The following is a 27889-nucleotide window of genomic DNA, read 5'->3' as shown; positions in this document are numbered from 1 at the left end:
GGGCCCTTTTACTAAGCCGCATGAGGCGCCTAAGCGCACCCAATGCACGCCAATTTGGAGTTACCGCCCAGCTACCGCGTAGCCCTTGCGGTAATTTCATTTTTGATGTACATTCGCTACGCGCACCAGAAAATAATTTCTGGCGCTGGCAGAAACCAGGCGCTGATCATCATTCTACAAGCGTAGATGGTTACCGCGTGACACCTTACCGCTAAGTCAATGGCCGGCCAATTTTTATTTTGCCGCACTTCCATATTCCGCAAAAGTTTTCATAAATAAGCCTTTTTTTTTTACAGGCGCACTGAAAAATGGATCTGCACGTGCCCAAAACACGTGCCTACACTACTGCATCCCATTTTTCAGTGCACCTTAGTAAAAGGGCCTCTTAGTGACCGAAGACACAATATTGTACCAGCACCTTCCTCTCGCAGCCAAGGCTTAGCCAGACTTCGGAGGGAGGGGGTCCAGAGCACAAGGTGAGGGGGCACATTTTAGCCCCCCCCCGCCGCCGCAGACCCCCCGCCATTGCTGACCCCCCCACTGCCGCCACCACCACCAACAGGTTTGCCCCCCCCCCCCCCCCGCCGACAACCCTCTCGACCCCCACCTCCCGCCACCAACCCTCCCCCACCGCCGCCTACCTTTGCTGGCAGGGGACCCCAACCCCCGCCAGCCGAGGTCCTCTTCTTCCGGCGCAAGGCTTCGTTCAGTTTCTGCAGGACGTCAGACTCAGAAACTGAACGAAGCCTTGTGCCAGAAGAAGAGGACCTCGGCTGGCGGGGGTTGGGATCCCCCGCTAGCAAAGGTAGGCGACGACGGGTTGGTGGCGGGAGGGGGTTCGAGAGGGTCGTCGTCAGGGGGTCCAGGGGCAAATCTACAGGGGCCCAGGCCCTTGTGGCCCCAGCCACCACTGCTCGCAGCAATGCAGTTGGAGGACTCCTGCTCAGCTTAGAGGGAACAGTGGCTGCAACCAGTGTTAAAAAAATAACACAGACTACAGTGTTTGAATATTAAACCAATAATATTAATTGAACTAACCATGGTTGTAAACAATTTTGGATTCAAGCAGATGTTCTCACCATATGATTATCACAAAGGGCTTTTTCCTAACCTCCTTCCCACCCCCTCAGTTAATGAGAGTCTCAAATGTTGGCAAAAATGTTTTCAACTGTAAAAGATTGGCTATGGGTTGTTTCCTGTCCTGATAGAAGTCCAGTCCAGTTAGTAGTTCCACATCTCTGACACGTGCCGCATGAGCTCTGAGTCTTTCTTCAACCCACTCGGATTCTGGTTTACCACCGTCCTGCCAAAAAGAGCAGAGGCTTAGCAACATGTGAATTGGTACTTATCTACTTGGCTTGCAACCTGATTTGATTGCTTCTGTGTAATAAGTCAGGAGTCTATCCCTATGCTCTCTAAATGTCTGTCTACCATGACTAATGTAGTTTTATAAAACTTCATCTAGTTCTTTATATTTATTTGATAACTTACCTTTTCCTAGGGTAAAGGCACAAGGCAGATAACATAAAAGATTTAAAAAAATAAACCATAGAGAACAATAAGCAGAGTGGAGGAGTGGCCTAGTGATTAGAGCACCAGTCTTGACATCAAGAGGTGCCCAATTCAAATCCCACTGCTGCTCCTTGTGATGGTTACTTAACCCTCCATTACCTCAGGTATAAACTTAGATTGTGAGCCCTACTACTACTATTTATCATTGCTATAGCACTACTAGACGTACGCAACACTGGACATGAAGAGACAGTCTCTGCTTGACAGATCTTACAATCTTAAAGGAATGGGAAATATTACTTGATATACTGCCTTTCTGTGGTTTTTGCAACTACATTCAAAGTGTTTTACATGGTATATGCAGGTACTTATTTGTACCTGGAGCAATGGAGGGTTAGGTGACTTGCCCACAGTCACAGGGAGCTGCAGTGGGAATTGAGCCCAGTTCCCCAGGATCAAGGTCCACTGCACTAACCACTAGGCTACTCCTCCACTCCAGGGACAGGGATATACCTGAATGTAACTCACCTTGCGCTACTACTGAAAAAGGTGTGTGAGCAAAATCTAAATAAAATAATGCCATAAATATATTTAAGCACACAAGCAAAACAAGAACTCTAGACAGAATGTTCCTACATAAAGGACAAGGAGTCTGTTGGTACAAATATGGTACAAAGAAAGCACAAAGGCAGACGGTCTGCAAACTCCAAGATGGAAACTGAACGGAGCAGATCGTTAACAAGCAAAACGTAATTTATTAATAGAAACCAATTGCAATATATGTATACACACAAACAGCCCGACATAGGCCGTGTTTTGCCCAACAGGGCTGCTTCAGGGGCTACACAACAGTCCTTCACTGTCAAATGTAATGGACAAATATAGAATGTTCTGCAGATGAATATAAAGAAGATCACATTAATCTGAAAAAACAGCTGGATCAGAGATGCCAAAACATAAAATGCTGACTTGGAGTCAGTACTACAGTTTTATATCCCTGAAAGTGCTTTGACAGTGAAGGACTGTCGTGTAGCCCCTGAAGCAGCCCTGTTGGGGAAACATGGCCTGTGTCGGGCTGTTTGTGTGTATACATATATTGCAATTGGTTTCTATTAATAAATTACGTTTTGCTTGTTAACGATCTGCTCCGTTCAGTTTCCAAATATGGTACAAATACATTCAGCACCAAGCGGGGTAGGTGATCATTCTAGAATTAAAGCAAACCTTGGGAAAGGCATTCATGCTTCCAACTGTCAGGGGGCAGAGAAAGCACTAATAAGAAATCTTTGCACAGACAAGTTATGGAGGACTTTTTCCATGAGCGGTTCCGGTCCATATTTTTTCAGGGAAGCAGTGGTGGATGCCTGGAATGTTATCCCTGAGGTGGTAATGGAGACAAGGAAAGTAAGATTACACAAAAAGGAGTGAGATATACATAGAGGATGACTAAAGGGAAGAGAATGGAGGCCAAGCATGGGACACCAGCGCAGAACAGAGAGGGGTAACCTGCAAGGAGCAGAACAGATAGACCATTTTGGCCTTTATCTGCAATTATGCACTGTTTTGATGGGCCTGGAGAAAGCTCTGCAGTGTTTTGAACTCTTGACTGGATTAGAGCTCTTCAGCTTGGAGACAAGATGCCTGGGAGGGGATATGACAGACGTTTTTAAAATCATGAATGGAGTGAAATGCTTGTTTAACATTTCAAGCAACACAAAAAAAGAGGACACTCCATGAAACTAATGATCAAAGCAACTACACAGTGGGCTTCAAAAGATCCTGGAGAAAAATTCAATAATAAAAATTAGAGGTCAACTGAAACTGAACCAGCAACAGAAACTGGCAGTTCAGTTGTGGCTAAAACTGAACCCCCTCCTCCCTGCGATCACTCTCGAAGACTCCTGCTGGCCTCGCGATCTCTCTTGCCACCATCATCACTGCCCCCGCAATCACTCTCTGCACCCCCTCCTTCCCTCCCACCACCCAAAGGCCCTCCCTGGGCCTACCTTTAATCCTCCTGGTGGTCTAGGGGGTCTTCATGGCAAGAGTGATCCCCAGTCATTCACCCCCACTGGTTCTACAGCCAAAATGGCTGCTGGGACTTCCCGTGGCAACTTCATGAGACTGCCGCAGAAGGTCCTGGTAGCTATTTTTAGATTGGAAACAACATAAGCAGGAGTGACTAGAGTGAGAGTCTCCTCTGTCGGACTATGTTCTCCCTAAAAGGTAGCTTAACTGCCAAAGACAAATAAATTTAGTGGCGATAAGGAAATAATGACGGGTAACAATTGGCAGTAGCTCCTGAAGAAGCATTAAGTGAAACAGAGATGCTTTGTTGAGCACGGGCCTATTTTAAGTTGTTACTTTTTTGTCACAAGATGGTGGATAAAAAATTGGAAAATGGAAAAATATTGAAGAGGTTTTTCTGACTAATGAGGAAGCAGCTTGGCAGTTAGACAAAAGTCTATTATAAGACTGGATAGCCAAGATTCTGAAGCAGGGGCGTATCTGAGGTTCGGCGGTAGGGGGGCAGGGGCTAGAGTGAGGGGGCACATTATAGCCCCCCCGGCCGCCGCCCCCCCTACCGCTGTCAACCCTCCCCTACCGCCGTCACCTACCCCCGCCGAGGTCCACTTCCTCCGGTCCGGTGCCTTTAAAAGTATTACTTCAGCTGGCGGGGGACCCCAACCACCAGCCCAGCCGAGGTCTTGTTTTAAGAAGTTCTTCCATCCTTGTGCTATTGAAAACTGCCTGCCTGCATCCCTTCCAGTTTCAGACTGAGTCTGACGTCGCAGCACGTTGTACGTGCAGGACGTCAACGTGCTACAACGTCAGACTCAGTCCGAAACTAAAAGGGATGCAGGCAGGCAGTTTTCAATCGCACGAGGATTGAAGAAGAACTTAAAACAAGACCTCGGCTGGGCTGGCGGGGGTTGGGGGTCCCCCGCCAGCTGAAGTAACATTTTTAAAGGCACCTGACCGGAGGAAGCGGACCTCGGCGGGGGTAGGTGACGGCGGTAGGCGGGGGAGGGTTGACGGCGGTAGGGGGGTCCAGGGCGAAATCTGCGGGGGCCCAGGCCCCTGTGGCCCCACGCAGATACGCCCCTGTTCTGAAGTCTTTTCACAAAACTAACTGAATACAAGGTGGACTCTGGATTAAGTTCATGGTCAGATTGAAGCTTGCTCTATGGTTATATTGTGTGGTTCTTATTAGCAAGTATTCAGCCATTGTTGATTTTAGAAAAAATACCTAAACCAATAAGAGAAGCGAAAAAAGGGGACAAAAAAGAAAAACTAGGAGAAAATATCTCCCAGGGAAGGCACTATTTGTTCGAAAAAAGGTACTCATGTACCAGACAATGTGAGGAGCTGAGGACAGCACGTCCTCTCCTCACAATGGATAAGAAGAGACTGCTGGTCCTATACTCAAGCATGCATGGTGGAGATACTACATGTGCTCTTAAAGTAATTTTAAAGCTTCACACTGGGCGATGTGGATGACGTCACCCACATTTGATGGCCTGATTGTCCGCAGAGAAATAATGCTAGCCCAAGGCCGGTGTTATTTTTACAGGAATATCAGGGCTTGCAAAGTTCAACACAAGTTCTATTACTGTGGAATTATTTATTTATCTATGTAGAACATTTTTGTTCTGCTCAATCTACAATTCTTGGTAGATCACAAATAAAACATACATATTCAAACTTTAAAACCATATCGTATAACTAACACAAATAAAACACAGTAGGAGCTCTAAAAATAAGTCTTTAGGCATTTTTGTCACTCTCTGGAGCTCAACCAGGTGCCACTTGTAAGCGGAAACACTTTTTCTGTACATGGTTCAAGGAAAGGCCATTTAAAATACAGATGTCTTTCTTTGTGAAATGAAACTAGCTGTTCTACTTTTTGCAACCCAGTAACAATGTGTTCCATAACCATGGATCAGCCACCTGAAAAGAACTGGAGCAAAATTCCTGTATGCAAAGATGGTGCATCCAGCAAATTCTTATCTGTACAGCACAATGCTTTTGGAGTTACTAGCCAGCTCATTTTTAAAAGAGAAGGGCACCCATCTTTCGACACAAATCGGGAGATGGGCGCCCTTCTCTCAGGGGCGCCAGAATCGGCATAATTGAAAGCCAATTTTGGGCGTCCAGCTGCTTTCCGTCACCGGGACAGCTGAAGTTCCTGGGGGCGTGTCGGAAGGGTAGCGAAGGCAGGACAGGGGCGTGCCGGGGTGTGGTTAAGAGATGGCCGGCTGCGGCCGATAATGGAAAAAAATGGGCATCCCTGGTGAGAATTTGGTCCACTTTTTTGGTCCCTTTTTTTTAGGTCCAAGTCACAAAAAAGTGCCCAAACTGCCCAGATGACCACCGGAAGGAATCGTGGATGACCTCCCCTGACTCCCCCAGTGGTCACTAACCCCCTCCCACCCTCAAAAAAATAACTTTAAGAACTTTTTTTGCCAGCCTCTATGCCAGCCTCAAATGTCATACTCCGGTCCATGACAGCAGTATGCAGGTCCCTGGAGCAGGTTTAGTGGGTGCAGTATACCTCAGGCAGGCACACACAGGCCCACCCCCCCCCCCTACCTGTTACACTTGTGGTGGAAAATAGGAGACCTTCACAACCCACCAGAAACCCACTGTACCCACATGTGGGTGCCCCCCTTCACCCCTTAGGGCTATGGTAGTGGTGTATAATTGTGGGGAGTGGGTTTTGGGGGGGCTCAGCACCCAAGGTAAGGGAGCTATGCACCTGGGACAAATTTGCCAAGTCCACTGTAGTGCCCCCTAGGGTGCCCGGTTGGTGTCCTGGCATGTGAGGGGGACCAGTGCACTATGAATCCTGGCCCCTCCCACGACCAAATGCCTTGGATTGGCTCGTTTTTTAGATGGGCGCAATATTTTACTGCAGTTGGTAATTGCCCCTCTTTCTAGGTAGGAAGGATTTATAAAACTCTTAGGACAAACTCTTTTAACTTTATTTTGATATCAATTTACATATAATCCTCCCCAATATCATGGTTCGCTGTGTGCCTCAAGTAGTGGTATATACAAACTATTAAATAAGTACTAAAATAACACCTCATCACTCAAAATAATTAAAGAAAATAACATATCCCTGTGAAAACCAAAAGTCCACAATTTTGGGTTCAAGAGATGCACAAACTAAAGAAAAATTAAAAAGTAAATACAAAACTTAAATCTTAAATCTGCATTACCCAATCTACAGTGGCCTCAAGTATAAAACCATCTACGCCTCCACCTTTTCCTACATTAGCGCACAATTGTGGAATGGTCTACCTAAATTTGTGAAAATTACCCCTGATCATCCGACCTTCAAAAAATATCTTAAGACCTTCTTATTTGGAAAAGCTTACGCTCAAGACCCTACTACTACTACTTATCATTTCTATAGCGCTAGTAGACATACGCAGCGCTATACACTTGAACATGAAGAGACAGTCCCTGCTCGACAGAGCTTACAATCTAATTAGGACAGACAAACAGGACAACAAGAGATAAGGGAATATTAAAGTGAGGATGATAAAATAAGGGTTCTGAACTACTGGGTTCTCTTCCTATTGAATTCAGTTTCTCTTTCCGCATTTCCCCACCTCTGCTATTACTCTCTAGCCTCTTTCACTACAATGTCGTTGACTGTTTGTTGTAGAATTGATGTATGATTTCTGTAAATTACTGTAAGCCACATTGGGCCTGCCAGTGGGTGGGAAAATGTGGGATATAAATTCTATAAATAAATAAATAAAAGAAGAAAAAGAAACTTATGAGATGGCTTGTACATAATTATTAAGTGGACTATATGGCTCTGCTCAGGAACTTAAAACATCACCCTTGCTCAACTGTTTCATCACCTGAAAACAAGGTCAGTGAGGATGGTTCAAAAAGCATATGTTGGCTGATATTCAGACAGTGGCAGACAGAGTTATTTTGTCAACCAGTGGCACTAAACTTGGAAATTCAATGCCAGGCCCTGTGCGGGCTTCAGCATTGAATTGCCACTTTTTTTTTAAGCCAGCTAGCACGTGCCTGGTTAAGTCAATATTCAGATTTAACTGGCTATGGGCGAGCTCATAAAGGGGCCATTTTACAATGCTGCAGTAGTGTTTGCCCCCACTGTGAAGTAACTACATTCTCCTAAGGTGCAACTCATAAAAAAGGCCAAAGACTTCATGACTTCCTGTCCTAATAGCTTGATCAGTTCATTCAAATGTGAGCCCTCTTTCTGAAACGGTGCATCCCCTTTCCACATAGCACACCGGCAGCCACCAGCACAGCTTTGTAAACAGGGGGGTTAATATTTTAATAGTACTTAATATACCATGTTTTCCATCATATGGATCAATGTGGTTTACAGTAATAGCATAACATAAAACATAAAAGAATTCAATTAAAGACAGGAAAGTCTCACTCATTCAAGAAGATACAAAATCAACTGTGCATCCAAATGAAACCCAAGACTTACATCCCGCAAGTTGAATGCAATTCGCAAAGGCCATTCTAAAAAAATGAGTTTTAAGCAAAGCATTGAACTTAGAAAAGGAGTGTTCAGAACAAATACTACGCAGTAAGATCATTCCAGAGTTTCGGAGCAAGAAAGTAAAGGGCAGAATAACATGTAGACTTGAATGGTCCTGTTTCAAGCCTTGGAGAACAAGTCTGTTAGAATCAGGAGACCTAAGAGCTCGAGCTGGTGTACAGGGAACAGTAGAAACTGCCAAGTAGGAAGGTTGTCTAGAGTGAAATGATTTGTGAGCAAGATATAATATTTTTAAAGGAATGTGGAAACAAATGGGCAGGAAATTACAGGCCTTGGCAAAAGTTGTGCTACTTCAGAACAGTACAAGTAAATTGACTTGCAAGCTTAATCTTGTTGTCCAAAACTTAAATCTGACCCTTCATCAGCAAAACAAATCACACCCTTGGGAGTCTTTAAAAGGTCCATGTGGAAAATTAATGGATAAAGTCTAATTTTGCATGCAGTAGCAAAGGCTTCTCTTATCTAAATGTCAGTGGAGAAAAATGAGCAGTTCACTAGACAACTGAACCCACCGTGGAACCAAACCAACAGAAACATCACTTGGAAGCAGAAGTGGAAGCCACTGTGTTTGCATGACATTTATTTCTCAAAGTAGAAGTCAGCTCCAGAGACGTCTAGAAAATACCTTACACCAGTGGCGTAGCTACGTGGGGCCACGGGGGCCTGGGCCCCCATAGATTTGGCCCTGGACCCCCATGCCGACGACCCTCTTGACCCCCCACCTCCTGCCGCTAACCTGCCATCACCGTTGCCTACCTTTGCTGGCGGGGGACCCCAACCCCCACCAGCTGAGGTCCTCTTCTTCCAGCGCAAGGCTTCGTTCAGTTTCTGAGTCTGACGTCCTGCACGTTGTATGTGCAGGATGTCAGACTCTCAGAAACAGAACGAAGCCTTGCAGATCCCCGCCAGCAAAGGTAGGCGACGGCGGCGTTGGGGGAGGGTTGGCGGCAGGAGGGAGGTCGAGAGGGTCGTTGGCGGGGGGGGGTTCAAAGTTGTTGTTGGTGGTGGCGGCAGCTGTGGCGGCGGGGTCGGCAATGGCGGGAGGGGTCAGCGGCACCGGGGGGGGGGCTAAAATGTCCCCCTCACCTCGGGCTCTGGACCCCCCCTCCCGCCGAAGTCTGGCTACGCCCCTGCCATACACCACGAAATGATATACAGCAACTGTTTTCATTCTGCTTCTTGGGGACCACCCAGGCAGTTTGTTTTTTGTTTTTATTTTAGAATTTCAACATAACATTCAAGCATACACTTGAAAAAGAAATTAGAAAAAGACAGAGTTACAGAAAACCCACTTAATATAGGAAATAATTGTGGGTCTACAATATTGCTGGAGCCAAGTAGGAAAAATAAATAAATACAGAAAAAGAGATAAAACCCTAACAACAAGGCTGATGAATCCTATACAGTGACAGCAGGATTACGTGCAAACCTGTCTCTTCATGTTCAAGTGAGTACATCTAGTAGCGCTTTAGAAATGATAAGTAGTAGTAGTAGTAATGTATATGTTCCATCTTTTCTTATACTCTTTACTGTCAATTAAAATGTTCTGTTAGGTATTGTGTTGACATTGTAAGTAGTATACTATCCAGCTTATAATCGAACGAGAAAAACGCCCAAGTTCCGACCTAAATCGGGAGATGGACGTTTATCTCACAAAAACGAATAAAGCGGTATAATCGAAAGCCGATTTTTGGGCGTTTTCAACTGCACTCCGTCGCGGATGCGGACAAAGTTTATGGGGGCGTGTCAGAGGTGTGGCGAAGGCGGAACTGGGGCGTGGTTATCTGCCGAACAAAGATGGGCGCATTTCAGCGATAATGGGAAGAAAGTATGCGTTTTTAGCTAGAATTTAGGACACTTTTCCTGGACCCTGTTTTTTCACGAATAAGGCCCCAAAAAGTGCCCTAAATGACCAGATGACCACTGGAGGGAATCGGGGATGACCTCCCCTGACTCCCCCAGTGGTACCTAACCCCCTCCCACCACAATAAAATGATGTTTCACACATTTTTATTTTCACCCTCAAATGTCATACCCAGCTCCCTGGCAGCAGTATGCAGGTCACTGGAGGAGTTGTTAGGGGGTGCAGTGGACTTCAGGCAGGTGGACCCAGGCCCATCCCCCCCTACCTGTTACAATTGTACTGCTTAATGCTTATTAGTCGTCCAACCCCCCCAAACCCACTGTACCCACATGTAGGTGCCCCCCTTCACCCCTTAGGGCTATAGTAATGGTGTAGACTTGTGGGCAGTGGGTTTTGAGGGGGATTTGGGGGGCTCAACACACAAGGGAAGGGTGCTATGCACCTGGGAGCTCTTTGACCTTTTTTTTTGTTTTTGTAAAAGTGCCCCCTAGGGTGCCCGGTTGATGTCCTGGCATGTGAGGGGGACCAGTGCACTACGAATCCTGGCCCCTCCCACGAATAAATGTCTTGGATTTATTCGTTTTTGAGCTGGGCGCTTTCATTTTCTATTATCGCTGAAAAACAAAAACGCCCAGCTCACACATTGTTGAATAAAACATGGACGTCTATTTTTTTCGAAAATACGGTTCGGTCCGCCCCTTCACTGACCCGTTCTCGGAGATAAACGCCCATGGAGATAGGCGTTTTCGTTCAATTATGCCCCTCCATGCCATACTTAGATTGTAAGCTCTTTTGAGCAGGGACTGTCTCTTTGTATCAGGTGTTCAGCGCTGCGTACGTCTGGTAGCACTATACAAATGCTAATAATAATAATACTTTGTTTTATTATTTGAATATTTTTACTGCTGTAATTGCCTATTGCTTATGTTTGATTTATTCTTACTGTACACCGCCTTGAATGAATTCCTTCAAAAAAGCGGTAAATAAATCCTAATAAAAAATAAAAAAATAAATAAAACCAAAGGGAACTACCATCACAGTTGGACCACCCTCTCAAGCCACTAAAAATTCCAATTGTTTAGGTTCAAGAACTAACTCATCACCATTACATTTTTACATGACATGCAACATGAAATATTAAGGCAGTTTGTTTTTTTGAATATCTTCAGGAAATCTGCATCAGATATATGTTTGCATGTATGGGTGCAGACAAATACATCTCATCAGATACACTGATAAGTATTTAAAAGATTTGGAGTAGGGACCCCTAGGCATACCTCCAACCCTCACACGCAAACACTGACCCATGTGTTTGCTTCACCCTAAAAAGAGTACATAACTGTAAAACAGGGGTGTGGCCAGTATGGGGCCACGGGGTAGATTTGCCCCTGGACTCCCCTGCCGACAACCCTCTCGACCCCCCTCCCACCGCCAACCCACCGTCGCTGGCGGGGGACCCCCAACCCCCGCCAGCCGAGCCGAGGTCCTCTTCTTCCCAATCCCGCGCAAGGCTTCGTTCTAGTCTGACGTCCTTATACGTGCAGGATGTCAGACTAGAACGAAGCCTTGCGCGGGATTGGGAAGAAGAGGACCTCGGCTCAGCTGGCGGGGGTTGGGGTCCCCTGCCAGCAAAAGTAAGTGACAGCGGGTTGGCAGCTGGAGGGGGGGTTGAGAGGGTCAAAGTTGTTGGTGGTGGGGTTCGGCAATGGCGGGGGGGGGGGGGGGTCGGCGCCACCGAGGGGGGCTAAAATGTGCCCCCTCACCTTGAGCTCTGGACCCCCCCTCCCGCCGAAGTCTGGCTACGCCCCTGCTGTAAAATATAGACAAATTTATAGCCTCATGTAATAACTTATGTTAACGAATGAGCACTTTAATGCAATCCAATGCATGTTAAATAACACGTCTCATTATTCTGAATGCATACATGACAGCATAGGTCCAGAAAATTACCACATGCATATATTTTTACACACCTCTGAAGCAAGCATATTCAAGGACAGTGTTTGGGTAGATCAGGATTTATGTCCATTAGCGTGTGCTAAGAACAAGAAAAAAGGGCCCCATAGACTTTTTAGCACCACTGAGAGGAAGCATTTTAAATGAAGTGAGAGAAAGCATACCCCCAAACGGTATTTTCAAATCTATACATGCACTTTTTGGCTTAAAAGTAAGCACGGATTGTACTAAAGACTGCATTTACTAAATTGGTGCCCAGGCTTTGCAGAGAATCAATGAGGGCAGTTTGAATATTGCCCCTTGTATGTGCTTGGAACAGAAAAAAAGATGCGAATCACCAATGGCAATGTTGAGAAAAATAATGTATTCACCACATTATTGGCGATTCGCATCTTTTTTCTATTCCGTGCTGGATCTTGAGACTCACCTGCCTATTTGTTTTCTTGGACCTGGTATATGCTTTCCAGATCCTGCAGTAAACAGTAGGAGAGAGGCACAGAGTACTTACAGCACAGCTCTCGCTGTTGTCAGGTCTGTGAGGAATGAGGAATGACTGAACATCCAAAGGGCCAGGACACTCCACAGGGTTATGAGAAGAATTCTTGCAACTGGTCAGCACCACAAAGTAATGAGTTGGAACTGGAATCTGTGTATTTCCTACATACCTACAAAAAAATCAAGAAGAGATCAGTACATGATTATACACTATTCAACGTGTGAAGGGAAAATTTATAAGAGGACATCTAGTTTAAGAGGGCAAGTACACCCCTACTTTGCCACTATTTTATAAAGGCACTTAGGTACCTACTGTATCAAGCTTATTTTCGAAAGAGAAGGACGTCTATCTTTCGCCACAAATCGCAAGATGGGCGTCCTTCTCACAGGGTCACCCAAATTGGCATAATCGAAAGCCGATTGTGGGCATCCTCAACTGCTTTCTGTCGCGGGGACAACCAAAGTTCCTGGGGGGGGGGGGGGGTATCGGAGGCGTAGCGAAGGCAGAACTGGGGCGTGCCTAACACATGGGTGTCCTTCTCACAGGGTCGCCCAAATTGGCATAATCGAAAGACGATTTTGCGTGTCCTCAACTGCTTTCCATCACGGGGACAACCAAAGTTCACGGGGGTGTGTCGGAGGCGTAGCAAAGGCGGGACTGGGGCATGCCTAACACATGGACGTCCTCGACCAATAATGGAAAAAAGAAGGGCGTCCCTGACGAACACTTTGACGACTTTACCTGGTCCTTTTTTTCTTATGACCAAGCCACAAAAATGTGCCCTATATGACCAGATGACCACCGGAGGGAATCAGGGATCACCTCCCCTTACTCCTCCAGTGGTCACTAACACCCTCCCACCCTCAAAAAAATTAAAAAAAATATTTTTGCCAGCCTCTATGCCAACCTCAAATATCATATCCAGCTCCATGACAGCAGTATGTAGGTCCCTGGAGCAGTTTTAGTGGGTGCAGTGCACTTCAGGCAGGCAGACCCAGTTCCACCCCCCCCCCCTACCTGTTACCCTTGTGGTGGTAAATGTGAGTCCTTCAAAACCCACCAGAAACCCACTGTACCCACATGTAGGTGCCCCCCTTTCACCCCTTAGGGCTATGGTAGTGGTGTACAGTTGTGGGGAGTGGGTTTTGAGAGGATTTGTGGGGCTCAGCACACAAGGTAAGGGAGCTATGGACCTGGGAGCAATTTGTGAAGTCCACTGCAGTGCCCCCTAGGGTGCCCAGTTGGTGTCTTGGCATGTCATGGGGACCAGTGCACTACGAATGCTGGCTCCTCCCACGACCAAATGGCTTGGATTTGGTCGTGTCTGAGATGGGCGTCCTCAGTTTCCATTATCGCCGAAAATCAGGGACGACCATCTCTAAGGACGACCATCTCTAAGGTCAACCTAAATTTCAGGATTTGGACGTCCCCGACCGTATTATCAAAATGAAAGATGGATGCCCATCTTGTTTCGATAATACGGGTTTCCCCGCCCCTTCACCGGGACGTCCTGCGAGGATGTCCTCAGGAAAACTTGGGTGCCCTTTTCGATTATGCCCCTCCAAGTATCGTTATAAAACGCAAGCATAAGTGGCAGAAATCACAACTACATTGCAAGCACAAACATTTATAAATTATACTTTAATAACATTTATAAATTATACCTTAATAACATTTATAAATTATACCTTTAAGACAAATAGGAGGAAATATTTTTTCACTCAATGGATAGTTAAGCTCTGGAACTCGTTGCTGGAGGACTTAACAGCAGTTAGTGTATCTGGGTTTTAAAAAGGTTTGGACGAGTTCCTGAAGGAAAAGTCCATAGTCTGTTATTGAGATGGGCATGGGGGAAGCCATTGCTTGCTCTGGGACTGGTAGCACGGAATGTTGCTACTAATTGGGTTTCTGCCAGGTACTTGTGACTTGGATCAGCCACTGTTGGAAGCAGGATACTGGGCTAGATGGACCATTGATCTGACCCAGTATGGCTATTCTAGAAAATAAATTAGCCTATTTTTTATCATCTATGTGCATATTTGTGAACTCTACCTGCACTCCAACTGAACTCTGCCCCTATACTTGCCTACCAGTACAATACACACCATGTCATCATTCAGACTTTTACAGCCACATATATGCAAAGATGACTTTATAAACATATCCTCATTGCAGGAGGATGTGGTAATAGCAATTAACGTATCTGGGTTTAAAAGATGACTTTATAAGCATATCCTCTATAACAATGTATATAAGGGACTACTGAGGATAACTTTTTTATTTTATTTATTTATTTATTTTAGATTTTGCTCACACCTTTTTCAGTAGTAGCTCAAGGTGAGTTACATTCAGGCAGGAGCATAGCCAGACTTCGGCAGGAGGGGGGTCTAGAGCTCGAGGTGAGGGGGCACATTTTAGCCTGCCGCCCCCTGCCATTGTCGACACACCCGCCGCCACCGCCAGCACCACCACCACCAATTTTGACCCCCCCCCCCCCCCGCCCGCCGTTACCACCATCGCCTACCTTTGCTGGCGGGTAACCCCAACCCCCGCCAGCTGAAGTCTTCTTCCTTCGTTTGGTTTCTGAGTCTGACGTCCTGCACTGCACGCACAGCAAAGGTAGCAGACTGTGATGGCGGGAAGGGGGGTTGTCGGCAGGGGGGGTCCAGGGCCAAATCTACGGGGGCTCAGGCCCCCGTGGCCCCATGCTAGCTACACCCCTGCATTCAGGTACACTGGATATTTTTCTGTTCCAGGAGGGCTCACAATCTAAGTGTGTACCTGAGGCAATGGAGGGTTAAGTGACTTGCCCAAGATCACAAGGAGCAGCAGTAGGATTTGAACCGGCCATCGCTGGATTGAAAGACCAGTACTCTAACCACTAGGCACTCCTCCACTTAAATCTTATATTGCGAGAAGCCGAGCTAAACAGCAACAGAGTGGAGTGAGCCCATGTTCCACAGACCCTGACGAAGGTTGGAAAACTTTGGCCATTTTTGGCCATGGAATAGAGATATGTAGAGAGATGAAGAGTCAATACACCTCAAGAAGCTAAGTAAAAGGCTTGTTTGGACGTTATATAAAAATTTAATAAAAATCTTTGGGAGGTTTTCAGCCAATGATGACTGTATGAACTCCTAGAAGTGATCGGCTCTGTAGCCAAGAAGGAGTCAGTTGAAACTTTAAAAAGTGATGATTTGATAAGTCTTATCTATTAAAAAGTTGGCATATACTCATTTGAAGAGGATTATTTTGAAGTTTTATAAACACATCCCCATATAGAGCCTGTTCACTAAACTGTATTATGTATTTATTTATTTATTTATTTATAACATTTATACCCCACATTTTCCCACCCACTGGCAGGCTCAATGTGGCTGACATCAGACCATAAAGGTAATCGCCAGTCCGGTAAACAACCAAACGAAGTATAATAAGGTGAATGGGAAGGATAGACTGAGCCTGCAGCCAAACAGAGCCAGCAAGAGACTTCCCCCACTTTGGAAATGTCAGACTAAGACCTCCGAACTGCAAAGGGATAAGTTCCAGCAACGGGGCCGCCCTCTGTGCCCAGCATGCAGCGATGGAGCCATGCCCAACCTGGAATGGTAGAAAGGCATGGAATAATGAAGCTGTGCTCAACATGCAACGATGGAGCAGCGCTCAACATGCAACGATGGAGCTGCGCTCAACATACAGCGATTTACTTATTTATATCCCACATTATCCCAAACAAGTTCAATGCAGCTAAAATAAACAGTATAGGATACATAACAAAGAATAATGCATAAGAAAGTAATTTGTTGTACGAATCCAATTTTACAATACAGTATCATAAACATACTGGGATAACTATGGATGTTTAACATTTAGAAAATCTGTTATGAATGAGAAATTGTATATGAAGCAGAGAGAAGGTTAATGGTAAACAGAGTAATAACCAATTCAAGTAATAATTAGTTGTTTGAGATATGGTTGTTCTTTGTGAGGGTTTGTTTGAATAGGAACGATTTGAGGATTTTGCGGAATCTAGTATATTCCTGTATATTTCTAAGTTTGGGTGGTAAGGAGTTCCACCATTTGGTTCCTAGGTAAGTGATGTCTGCTGAGGGGACAGTTTTGTAGATCACTTTTTTGCAATTTGGGAGGTGTAGTCTGAGATAGTTTCTTGCCTCATATTTAGCATTTCTTTGAGGTAAGTTTATTAATGGTACCATATAGTCTGAAGCTGTGCCATTTAGAATTTGAAAGATAAAGGTACATAATTTGAAGGTGATTCTCGCTTTGATGTTAGATATTAATTTGGGCTCTAACATCATGGTTCTGCACTGACAGTGACCACAGTGCAGTTAGCTGATTCCCACAGCAGTTGGCACCAGTAACATGGAAGAGGATGTGGAATGGGAGGGGAATGCAGCTGTCTGAACTCCTCACCCTCTTTCTGCTACTAAAAGAACCAGTGAGGATCACAACATGCATGCTGGGGGATTTGGAGGTGGAATTAGGTTAGGGGAGGCAATAATATGCATTTTTCATTTTCAAAACGACTTGCATTATTTGAAAGGGGAAAAATGATCTGCAGAAAACACAGATGAAGCCACACTTGTGCTTTCCCTTTTAGAGCTACTGCAAAGTCTGATGGGCAGAGTATCCAGGGACTTTGTGGCAGTGTGTGAAGTTTGGAAAATTGTACATGTTACATAGCTCTCATGCAACTCTTTTATTTCAACACTATTAAACAAACTCCTGGAAAGCAAAACATGTTGCATTTATCCTTCTTTGGTAATCTGTGACCTAAGAGAGCAGTTTGACATGAAATGGAATGATCAAACTTGCTAGACTGCTCCAGCTGTCACGGCAGTGCAAATAGGTATACAGACTAATAAAACAGAAAAGAAGAAGGAAACACCATTTAATGATATGAAAAAAAAATTCTCACAGGGGAAAAAGGAAGGCAAGCAAAGAAAATGAGGCAAGGGAAAATAACTATGGGATAGAAAATTTAGGGATCCTCCAGTTGGTAAGTTCCATCTAATTGGACCCTTCAAAAGCCCGCCTAAACAACCAGGTTTTTAGATTGGCTTTGAAATTCTTAAGGGAAGATTCTTTGTGGAGGGGATGGGGAAGATTGTTCCAAATGAGAGGAGATCGGAAGAAAATAGGCGAGTTTAGGACAAGGAAGAACAATTAATGATTCAGGTTCCCTTATTTTCTAATTTTATTTGATGTATTTATGTCTACGTTAAATTCTTTTCAGCTGGAGACTGATTAACTCCTTTACTCATACACAGGCAACATTTTCATCCTAGTTCCTGCTTTTTCCGGATCTACATCTGTCATATGCCAGGTTAGTTCGGCTCATATAGATATATGCTTAGTTTGAATAATGCCTAAACTAAGGTACTCTGGGATCAGTAATCATTTTGATTTGATTCCTTTAAAGTCATCTGTTTTTTGACCAGTTTGCAAAGGTTGTCCATCTCATTTCTGGAGTCCATGGTCGGTTTCTCACTTGTTTTCTGCCATTACTATATCCTGTGGTATTTGAGAGTTCTCCACTTCGGTGGATTTCTACTGGATCTTTAGAATTACCTCTAACATGGTCAAAGGAGTCTCTGAGAAGCTAGGAGAGATCTTATTCCTAAGTAATGAGTCTGCTTTAGTTTTGTCAGAACAGGAAGAGAGATCAGCAGATGAATTTGGGTACGCGTAAAGGGAGCCAATGACCTCGGAGGGTTCTAAAGAATATTCCAGAAGGAATCTGAGATTCAAAGGATGCTCCCTGTCCTGGAATTTGTGATGTCTTGATTGAGGAAACTATACCAGCTGTAATTGTTGGATTTTTGTTTTCATGTATATAGACATTGATATACTGTACCTTAGTTTTGTTCTGCTTCATTATTACTGTAAAGATCCTTGAAGGCCCTCAGTAGCCCAAGTCAGGGCACTTCTATAAAGTATGCACAAAAAGTTACATGCTGATTATCCATGTAATTCAATAGGAGGTCCTTTTACAAAGCCACGGTAAAAAGTGGATTGCAGTAGTATGAACGTGTCTTTAGGGCGCACGCTAGACCACTTTTTACCATGGCTGGGGAAAAGGCCATTTTTTAATGGGTGTGCGCAAAAATTAAAACTACCATGCGCCTATTTACAGCCTGAGCCCTCACTGCCAGCCATTGACTTAGTGGTAAGGGCTCACATGCTACCCATGCAGTAACCATGCAGCACATGCCAACATGGCTGCGCTGCCGATTACTGTGGAACACCTCACAGTTCAAAATAGAAAAAAATGTTCTACCGTGGGATTCGGTGCGTGCCAAAGTCTGAATTACCCCTGGGTGCACACGCTACCCTGGCAGTAGTAGTGATTTGGTGTGCGCTACCCACACATTAACCCTCCCAGGCTTCAGTAAAAGGGCCCCTAGAATAATAGCATGTGTATAATGGCATATAGGTTGTGGGATCTACTCTTTAGAATGCCCTTTCCCCCTTATCTACGACAGCTTAATTCCCTATTACTGTTTAAGACTCAGCTCAAAACGCATCTTTGATGAGACATGTACTGGTTGTTCCCTGGGTGAGTCTGCTGGACACAACTTATATCCTCCCCCTCCACCCCCTTGCTTTGCCATTTCCTCCCTGCTTTCCTATTGCATATTGTAGTTTCTTAGCTTTGCCTCTCCCTCACCTCCCTTTCCTTCCTCCTCTTTCCTGGCCCCTTTCTAACTGCTATTAATGTACCACTCAGACCCCTATTAATTAATTTTAATCAACATTTAGATGGTTATGCGAGCTCTATGGTTGATGTAAGTGTTCAGCCCTAATATAGGTGCATTGTTTCACTCTTATGCTAGTATCTACATTCCTGGAGTGGAGGAGTGGCCTAATGGTTAGTGCAGCAGACTTTGATCCTGGCAACCAGGCTTCAATTCCCACTGCAGCTCCTTGTGGCCTTGGGCAAGTCACTTAACCCTCCATTGCCCCAGGTACAAAAAACTTAGATTGTGAGCCCCCTAGGGACAGAGAAAGTACCTGTATATAATGTGTACAGCGCTGCATACATCTAGTAGCGCTATAGAAGTGATTAGTAGTAGTAGTAATAATGGATCAGGCTCCTTCTGGGTGTCTATCAGGCTTATTTTTGAAAGAGAAAGACGCCCATATTTCGACCCAAATCGGGAGATGGGCGACCGTTTCCTGTGGGCGTCCAAATCGGTATAATCGAAACCCGATTTTTGGCGTCCTCAACTGCAGTCTGTAACAGAGACGAACAAAGATCACGGGGGCATGTTGGAGGCATGGCGAAGGCGGGACTGGGGCATGGTTATTGGCTGAGGAGAGATGGGCGTCTTTAGCTGATAATCGAAACAAGAAGGGCGTTTTTGACGAGAATTTGGTCTGCTTTATTTGGACCCTTTTTTTCAGGTCCAAGTCCCATAAAAGTGCCCCAACTGACCAGCTGACCACCGGAGGGAATCGGAGATCACCTCCTCTGACTCCCCCAGTGGTCACTAACCCCCTCCCACCAAAAAAAAATCCCACTTTACAAACTTTTTTTCCCAGCCTGTATGCCAGCCTCAAATGCCGTACCCACCTCCATGACAGCAGAATGTATTCTATCCTCTGACAGCCTTTCCCTGGTTCCGATGTGGGTCTCAGGTGAGTGTGACACCTTTTCTGTTAAGGGCACTGCAGAGTCACATCAGCAATGCATTGTGGTGGGTGTAGGGTATTGCCCTCCGTGATTTCACTAGCTTGTGTTAAATGCTCACAATTTTGGTAGTTGGTAGGCTCTACTCCCATGGTGCTTTTCCCTCTGCTTACTGGGTCAGAGTGTGACCTGTTTTGTTTCCGGTAGTCCATGAGGTAGTGGCCATTTGTGTAAGACACTTTTAGATCCCTTTCATGTGTTAGCCACATTACAGCACTTAGTTCTTACCTTGAATGTTGCTGAAAGAGGGCATTGTATACCATTCTGCCAGCTCGGACCTACTGCTAATCTCAGTACCAGCGAGACTCATTGCCAGTGGGGCACAAACTCTGATCTGCAGTTAACTGTGAGTAAACATGCTTATTCAAATAAAGGACGTTTTCAGCAAGACTAGTCTTCAGGTGTGAACTGCTGTGCCAAGGTTATACACCAGCAACAAGTCCTGTCCCTGGAGCACTTTTAGTGGGTACTGCAGTGCACTTCAGGCAGGCAGACCCAGACCCATCCCCCCCCCCACCTATAGCACTTGTGGTGGTAAATGGGAGGCCTCTAAAACCCACTGTACCCACATGTAGTTGCCCCCTTCACCCCTAAGAGCTTGTAACATGATACGAGTTTAATTGTCAGGATTATTGAAATATATGTAGCATAATTATTGATTATGCTGAATCAGATATACCAATATAAAAATACAACTTTAAAAACGTATTGAAACTGCAGCAATTTAACTGGCTTTCATGTCAAGCCCCTCTTTCCCCTCCCTTTTCCTGGGAACTTCTGATAGCAGAGCTAGTCAATTACAAACACTTAAAAGAGACAAAAGGGCACTGCTCCAAAAAGATATAAAACTTCCTTCTCTGCCCACCTGAAGGACTGGTAACAAAAGCTGACTGGGTGGATCACCAAGACATCTGCAGAGATCAAAAGAAAACTGCAGTCAGAGGGTCTGGGAAGCTATTGACTCAGAATGAAAGAATAAACAGGAAGCCATAAACCACTTGCCACAGAGGACTCAGTGCTCCCTCCCCCCTTCAGATAAGACTTCAGCACACGTGAAGACAAAGGACTGATGGCAGGTGACCCCTTGCAAACTACAATACCCAAGATCCTCTGCAAACTTCAATATCTAGGACTCAGGTTACATTATAAAAGGCCTGGAAACAGCCCAGCTCGATCTCTTGGGACCTGAAACAAGAAGGGCATTTTTGACGAGAATTTGGTCTGCTTTATTTGGACCCTTTTTTTTCAGGTCCAAGTCCCATAAAAGTGCCCCAACTGACCAGCTGACCACCGGAGGGAATCGGGGATCACCTCCCCTGACTCCCCCAGTGGTCACTAACCCCCTCCCACCAAAAAAAATCCCACTTTACACACTTTTTTTCCCAGCCTGTATGCCAGCCTCAAATGCCGTACCCACCTCCATGACAGCAGAATGTGTTCTATCCTCTGACAGCCTTTCCCTGGTTCCGATGTGGGTCTCGGGTGAGTGTGACACCTTTTCTGTTAAGGGCACTGCAGAGTCACATCAGCAATGCATTGTGGTGGGTGTAGGGTATTGCCCTCCGTGATTTCACTAGCTTGTGTTAAATGCTCATGATTTTGGTAGTTGGTAGGCTCTACTCCCATGGTGCTTTTCCCTCTGCTTACTGGGTCCAGGGCCGTGCCTAGGGTCTATGGCGCCCCCTGCAGACTATCAGTTGGCGCCCCCCCCCCCCCGGACCTGCCTGGCAATGTGCTCCGCATCCGCTAGCAAGGCTCCAAGGCGTGTGGATGTCAAAGAATAAAGTGGTTGCTCAAAGCATACACTAACCACAATTGCTCAACTGCAAAACACTATACACAAACTTGTGCAAAAACACACTCATAACCTCACCAAACCATAACAGCACTAATTCCAAGGACAGAATGAGCTACAACCTTATGCATGGAAAGGCAGCACTGTAATTACACTGGGCTCTAAAACACCAGTACACAACCTAGTGAAAAAAAAAAACACCAAAAAGGGCTGAAAATACTACACGCTAGTTACCTCAAGAAGTCAGACTCAGCATGCAGCAATACTAGAAAAATTGAAACTTACATGCAAAATGCACATTTCCAAAAGCTGACATATTCCAGTTAATAAATTCTGAATAAAATACTTTTTTCTACCTTTGTTGTCTGATCATTTAGTTTTTCTATTCGCTTTGGTCCCAGTGTCTTCTGTTTTATGCAGTCTCTTCTTTCCATTTGATATTTTTTCTCTCACCATGTCCATCATCCTCCTGTGTCCTTATGCGTACTGCCTACCATCTGTAGCCCGGTCCCTATCCTTCAGTGTCCCGATCCAGCTCTTAAATTCAGCAGTTTTCCCTCCATCCATATCCAGCATTTCTCCTCACTCCCCTCCATCCATGTGCATATACTTCCCTCCCCTCCATCCATGTCCAGCATCATCCCTCTTTCTCTCCTACCCTTCCATCCAGTGTCATCCCTCTTTCTCTCTCCATCCTTCCACCCATTACCCTCTCCCAATCCTTCCATCCATTGTCTCTCTCTATCTTGACCCTTTTCCATTCAGCATGTCCTCTCTCACCCCATCTTTCCAGTGTCTTTCCTCTTTCCCTACCTACCAGCATATTCCCTCATTCTGCCCCCTCCTTCCAGCATTTTTCCTCTTTCTCCCTTCTTTCATCCAGCATTTCTCAGTCTGGCTGCTAGGTTCTCTCCCAGTTTCTCCCCAGCAGCTTCGCTCTCTCTCCTGCCCATGTCCCCTCTTTCTCTCTCCATCTTTAAACTCATCTCTCTCTCTCTCTCTCTCTGTACCCCTCTTCCATCCAGCATCTTCTCTCTGGCTCTCACCTGCTCTTTTCCATGTCCCCTCTTTCTCTCACCATCTCTCTCTAGCTCTCCCCTGCTCTTTTCCATGTCCCTGGCTCTCCCCTGTTCTTTTCCATGGCCCCTCTTTCTCTCCCCATCTCTTTCTGGCTCTCCCCTGCTCTTTTCCATGTCCCCTCTTTCTCTCCCTATCTCTCTCTGGCTCTCCCTTGTCTTCCCAATCTCAACCCTGAGACCAGCATGTCTTCTTCTCTCTTCCTTCCCTCCCAGCTCCCACCCCTCTCTTTGGGAGTTCAGCAACTATTTGTCTTTCCTCTCTTCCTCCTGGGATTCAATAAATATCCATATCTCTTTTCTCTCTCCTGTTCCCACTTCCCCTCCTTCTGTGGGTCTAGTATGTCCCCTGCAGGTCCCAGCATCATTGCCCCCCCAGTCCAATAATCTCTCACTCTCTCTGCTGTGCACTGATCCAGTCATCTCACTCCCTCCCCCACTCAAAGCTTGCTTTAGATTAATGGCGGTGGCAGCACTCCACCCGGGCTATCTCCGATTCTGCCCCACAAAAAAACAGGAAGTCATGTGGCAGTACCTGGCAGAGGAAGGCGCAGACATAACAAGAAAAAGAAGCGCGGAGCCGCCTGCAGCAGCCTTCAGACATGCGCTGTCGGCTCTGCCGGTCCTCTGCCCCCGGAACGGGAAATTGACGTCAGGGGCAGAGAACCGGCAGAGCCATCAGCGCATGTCTGAAGGCTGCTGCGGGCGGCTCCGCGCTTCTTTTTCTTGTTATGCTGGCTGTGGAAAGAAGTGGCGCCGGCGGCAGCGGAGGTTCAGCGTAGGTCTTGTTTGTCGGGAGTCTAGTACAACATGGTAAGCGGGGTAAGCGCGGCGCCCTTGAAGGCAGGCGCCCCCCTGCGGTGCTTACCCCGCTTACCGTGTTGGCACGGGCCTGACTGGGTCAGAGTGTGACCTGTTTTGTTTCCGGTAGTCCATGAGGTAGTGGCCATTTGTGTAAGACACTTTTAGATCCCTTTCATGTGTTAGCCACATTACAGCACTTAGTTCTTACCTTGAATGTTGCTGAAAGAGGGCATTGTATACCATTCTGCCAGCTCGGATCTACTACTAATCTCAGTACCAGCGAGACTCATTGCCAGTGGGGCACAAACTCTGATCTGCAGTTAACTGTGAGTAAACATGCTTATTCAAATAAAGGACGTTTTCAGCAAGACTAGTCTTCAGGTGTGAACTGCTGTGCCAGCAACACCAGCAACAAGTCCTGTCCCTGGAGCACTTTTAGTGGGTACTGCAGTGCACTTCAGGCAGGCAGACCCAGACCCATCCCCCCCCACACCTATAACGCTTGTGGTGGTAAATGGGAGGCCTCTAAAACCCACTGTACCCACATGTAGTTGCCCCCTTCACCCCTAAGAGCTTGTAACATGATATGAGTTTAATTGTCAGGATTATTGAAATATATGTAGCATAATTATTGATTATGCTGAATCAGATATACCAATATAAAAATACAACTTTAAAAACGTATTGAAACTGCAGCAATTTAACTGGCTTGCATGTCAAGCCCCTCTTTCCCCTCCCTTTTCCTGGGAACTTCTGATAGCAGAGCTAGTCAATTACAAACACTTAAAAGAGACAAAAGGGCACTGCTCCAAAAAGATATAAAACTTCCTTCTCTGCCCACCTGAAGGACTGGTAACAAAAGCTGACTGGGTGGATCACCAAGACATCTGCAGAGATCAAAAGAAAACTGCAGTCAGAGGGTCTGGGAAGCTATTGACTCAGAATGAAAGAATAAACAGGAAGCCATAAACCACTTGCCACAGAGGATTCAGTGCTCCCCCCCCCCTTCAGATAAGACTTCAGCACACGTGAAGACAAAGGACTGATGGCATGTGACCCCTTGCAAACTACAATACCCAAGATCCTCTGCAAACTTCAATATCTAGGACTCAGGGAACATTATAAAAGGCCTGGAAACAGCCCAGCTCGATCTCTTGGGACCTGCTGCTCTTTGGGATCTGCTGCTCTAGGGACCTGCAGCTCATCTCCCCTGCTATGAGGACCTCTCCTGTAACCATGTGGCTCATCACTCAGCTCCTATAACAAAGACTTTTCTGTAAGTTAAAAACCTTTGATTTAAACCTGCTACCTTACTTTAAGCACAGATTCTCTGTAAGACTCTTACCTCTCGCTGCAATTGTATAGATAAACTCTTTTTGAAGCTAAATATATGGTCTGTTCTTTACATATGTTCTTAAACCTGGTAATGCAGGTTAATGTAATCCAATAACTATACTTAATTCCTTTTATTCATTGCAATCGTGAATCTTGTTGCCTTAAAGGGCAACTGGTGGAGAATTATTCAATATATATCTTAAAACTTATAAATATTAGCTAGTGCTCTGGAGCAATATCCCCAAGTATAAATTATTTCTTGTTACAAGCTATGGTAGTGTTGTACATTTGTCCCTCCCACGACCAAATGGCTTGGATTGGGACGTTTCTGAGCTGGGCGTTTTTAGTTTCTATTATTGCTAAAAAAAAAAAAATACCCATCTCAGAAGGGACCAAATCCATGGCATTTAGTCCGTCCAAACCGTATTTTCGAAACGAAAGATGGACGCCCATCTTTTTCGATAATACGGTCGGTCCCGCCGCTTCACATACCCGTTTTCGGACATAGACGCCCATGGAGATGGGCGTTCATGTTCGATTATGCTCTTCCACATATGGACATCCAGTTATAGAATCGCCCCTTGAATGTTCCGGCATTCAGGACCATGCCAGAGCAAAGAGGACATATATACAATCCTTCTTCTGGTTTTGCCTTCAGGTTTAATAAGCAATACCATACGCATATAAGGTTTAGATAAACAAATGTAATACTTGGTAGCAATAATTAAACAGTGATGGAAAATTGACATAGCAGGCAGCCAACAGATTTATTTTCCACTGAAAATAATCAACTTTGTATAAACTTGGCGACTAACTTGTGCTGCTTGCTATTTTGTATTTTGGTGGTGTATTGTTTGCCTGCATAATAAAATTGCACTTGCAAATATTTTTCTGACACAGCTTTAATTAACAAAAGCTACCATAACAGGCAGACACGGTCGTATAATTAACATTATAATGTTATTTGTATTTGGATAATAACTGAGAAAAATGATATTAAAAATTATATTACAAAGCATGAAGTTGACTTGGTTAACTTCTGCTGTATCAACCAGTAGTAAATAATAGTAATAAACAATATTAAGTACATTTTTATAATATACCACTGCAATCTTCAAAACAGAAGGAGCAAGTTCCCACTAACCATCTAGGCACAGGTTAAAAAAAAAGCTTTCAAATGCTCCCAGGTTTCAATCTAATACATGTTAAATGTGGGATATGAATGTCATAAATAAACAGAAACTCTGAATGTTAAGCACCTGATTCTCATAACATGATGTCTGTTTTACTGACCCATTACCAGGAGAAAAACATCTGCACGAATATAACACGTGCTAGGGTGTCCCTGTAACCAGCCCCTCCAACTAACCACTGATTAAGATTTAATACAAATTAGTACTCTACCTATGAAAAGTTGTCCCGTTTTTATGCTTCCTCTGTGTACATCCGTATGCTGCATAAGCTGGCATGTTTGAAAATATAAGTGAGATTAAAAATGCTACCAACAATAAAGAACGACAATGTAGATGCAGCAGCTCATAGGTTTGCTTACTTTGTTTTGAGTAAATAGGGATGACGGCTGAGCAGGGAAGGTAAAACTCAGACTGACCTAATTAGTTTCAGCATTTTGACGTCACTTCATCTCCTGTCTATTAAACCTTCTTGGTCATTCGCTTTATCCTCCTCGCTTTCCACATAACCATTCTCATTATCTTTCAGTCTTGCAATTCCATTCCTATCTTTTCTCCTTTCTCCAATATATCTGAAAAAGGTCTTGTCACCTCTCTTTACATCTTTAGCCATTTTTTCTTCCACTCGCGCTTTCGCCAGCCATATTTCCCTCTTCACTTCACTTGGAGTATTGTGTTCAGTTTTGGAAGCCATATCTGGCTAAAGATATAAAAAGACTGGAAGCGGTGCAAATAAAAGCTATGGAAATGGTATGGAATTTGTGTTGCAAACCGTACGAGGAGAGACTTGCCGACCTGAACATGTATACCTTGGAGGAAAGGAGAAACAGGGGTGACATGACACAGATGTTCAAATATTTGAAAGGTATTAATCCACATACGAACCTTTTCCGGAGACGGGAAGGTGGTAGAACTAGAGGACATGAATGGAGGTCGAAGGGGGGCAGACTCAGGAGTAATGTCAGGAAGTATTTTTTTACAGAGAGGGTGGTGGATACATGGAATGCCCTCCTGCGGGAGGTGGTGGAGATGAAAACGGTAATGGAATTCAAACATGCATGGGATAAACACAAAGGAATCCTGTTTAGAAGGAATGGATCTATGGAATCTTAGCGGACATTGGGTGGCGACGCCGGTATTTGGAGAAAGGCAGGGACAAATCAAACTTGGATATATATATAATGTATTATATACCATGTAAAATGAGTTTATCTTGTTGGGCAGACTGGATGGACCATTCAGGTCTTTATCTGCCGTCATTTACTATGTTACTACGTTAACAGTATGAATGCTGGGGTCTAGACTACAATGTCAGATAAAGCCTTGCATTCAATATAGACAATTGGACAGCTAACATTGATTCCAAGGTCCATTGATACCTCAACATCAATAAAAATCCATTAGGCATTGCATGGGTCTTAAGGAGCAGTGATGTAATTCACCAGAACCTGTTGGGGAAAGCAGTAAAGGACACTCATTGGACTGGTGCTAGGATCCACAGTTGTGGAGTTCTTGTCTTTCTCTGGTCATGTCTTACAGAAGGTGGATGTAGAGACCAGGGAACCCCAAAAAGGAGGGAGTG

General features: G+C 45.0%; 1 protein-coding gene across 1 annotated transcript in view; it reads right to left on the bottom strand.

The window, feature by feature from the left end:
• Positions 1-916: 916 nt before the first annotated feature.
• ENPP3 (ectonucleotide pyrophosphatase/phosphodiesterase 3) overlaps positions 917-27889 on the bottom strand; it is a 249644-nt gene continuing 222671 nt past the window's right edge. Inside the window, exons 24-25 of the mRNA XM_030196550.1 lie at positions 12406-12562; positions 917-1303 (exon numbers count right to left, since the gene is read on the bottom strand). Of these exons, the coding sequence (XP_030052410.1) occupies positions 1127-1303; positions 12406-12562 (334 nt within the window). The 3' untranslated portion in view covers positions 917-1126. The remainder of the gene's footprint in view (positions 1304-12405; positions 12563-27889) is intronic.

The sequence above is a fragment of the Microcaecilia unicolor genome, chromosome 3 (assembly GCF_901765095.1).
Source record: "Microcaecilia unicolor chromosome 3, aMicUni1.1, whole genome shotgun sequence".
Taxonomy (NCBI): domain Eukaryota; kingdom Metazoa; phylum Chordata; class Amphibia; order Gymnophiona; family Siphonopidae; genus Microcaecilia; species Microcaecilia unicolor.
This window is presented reverse-complemented; position numbering and strand designations above follow the sequence as displayed.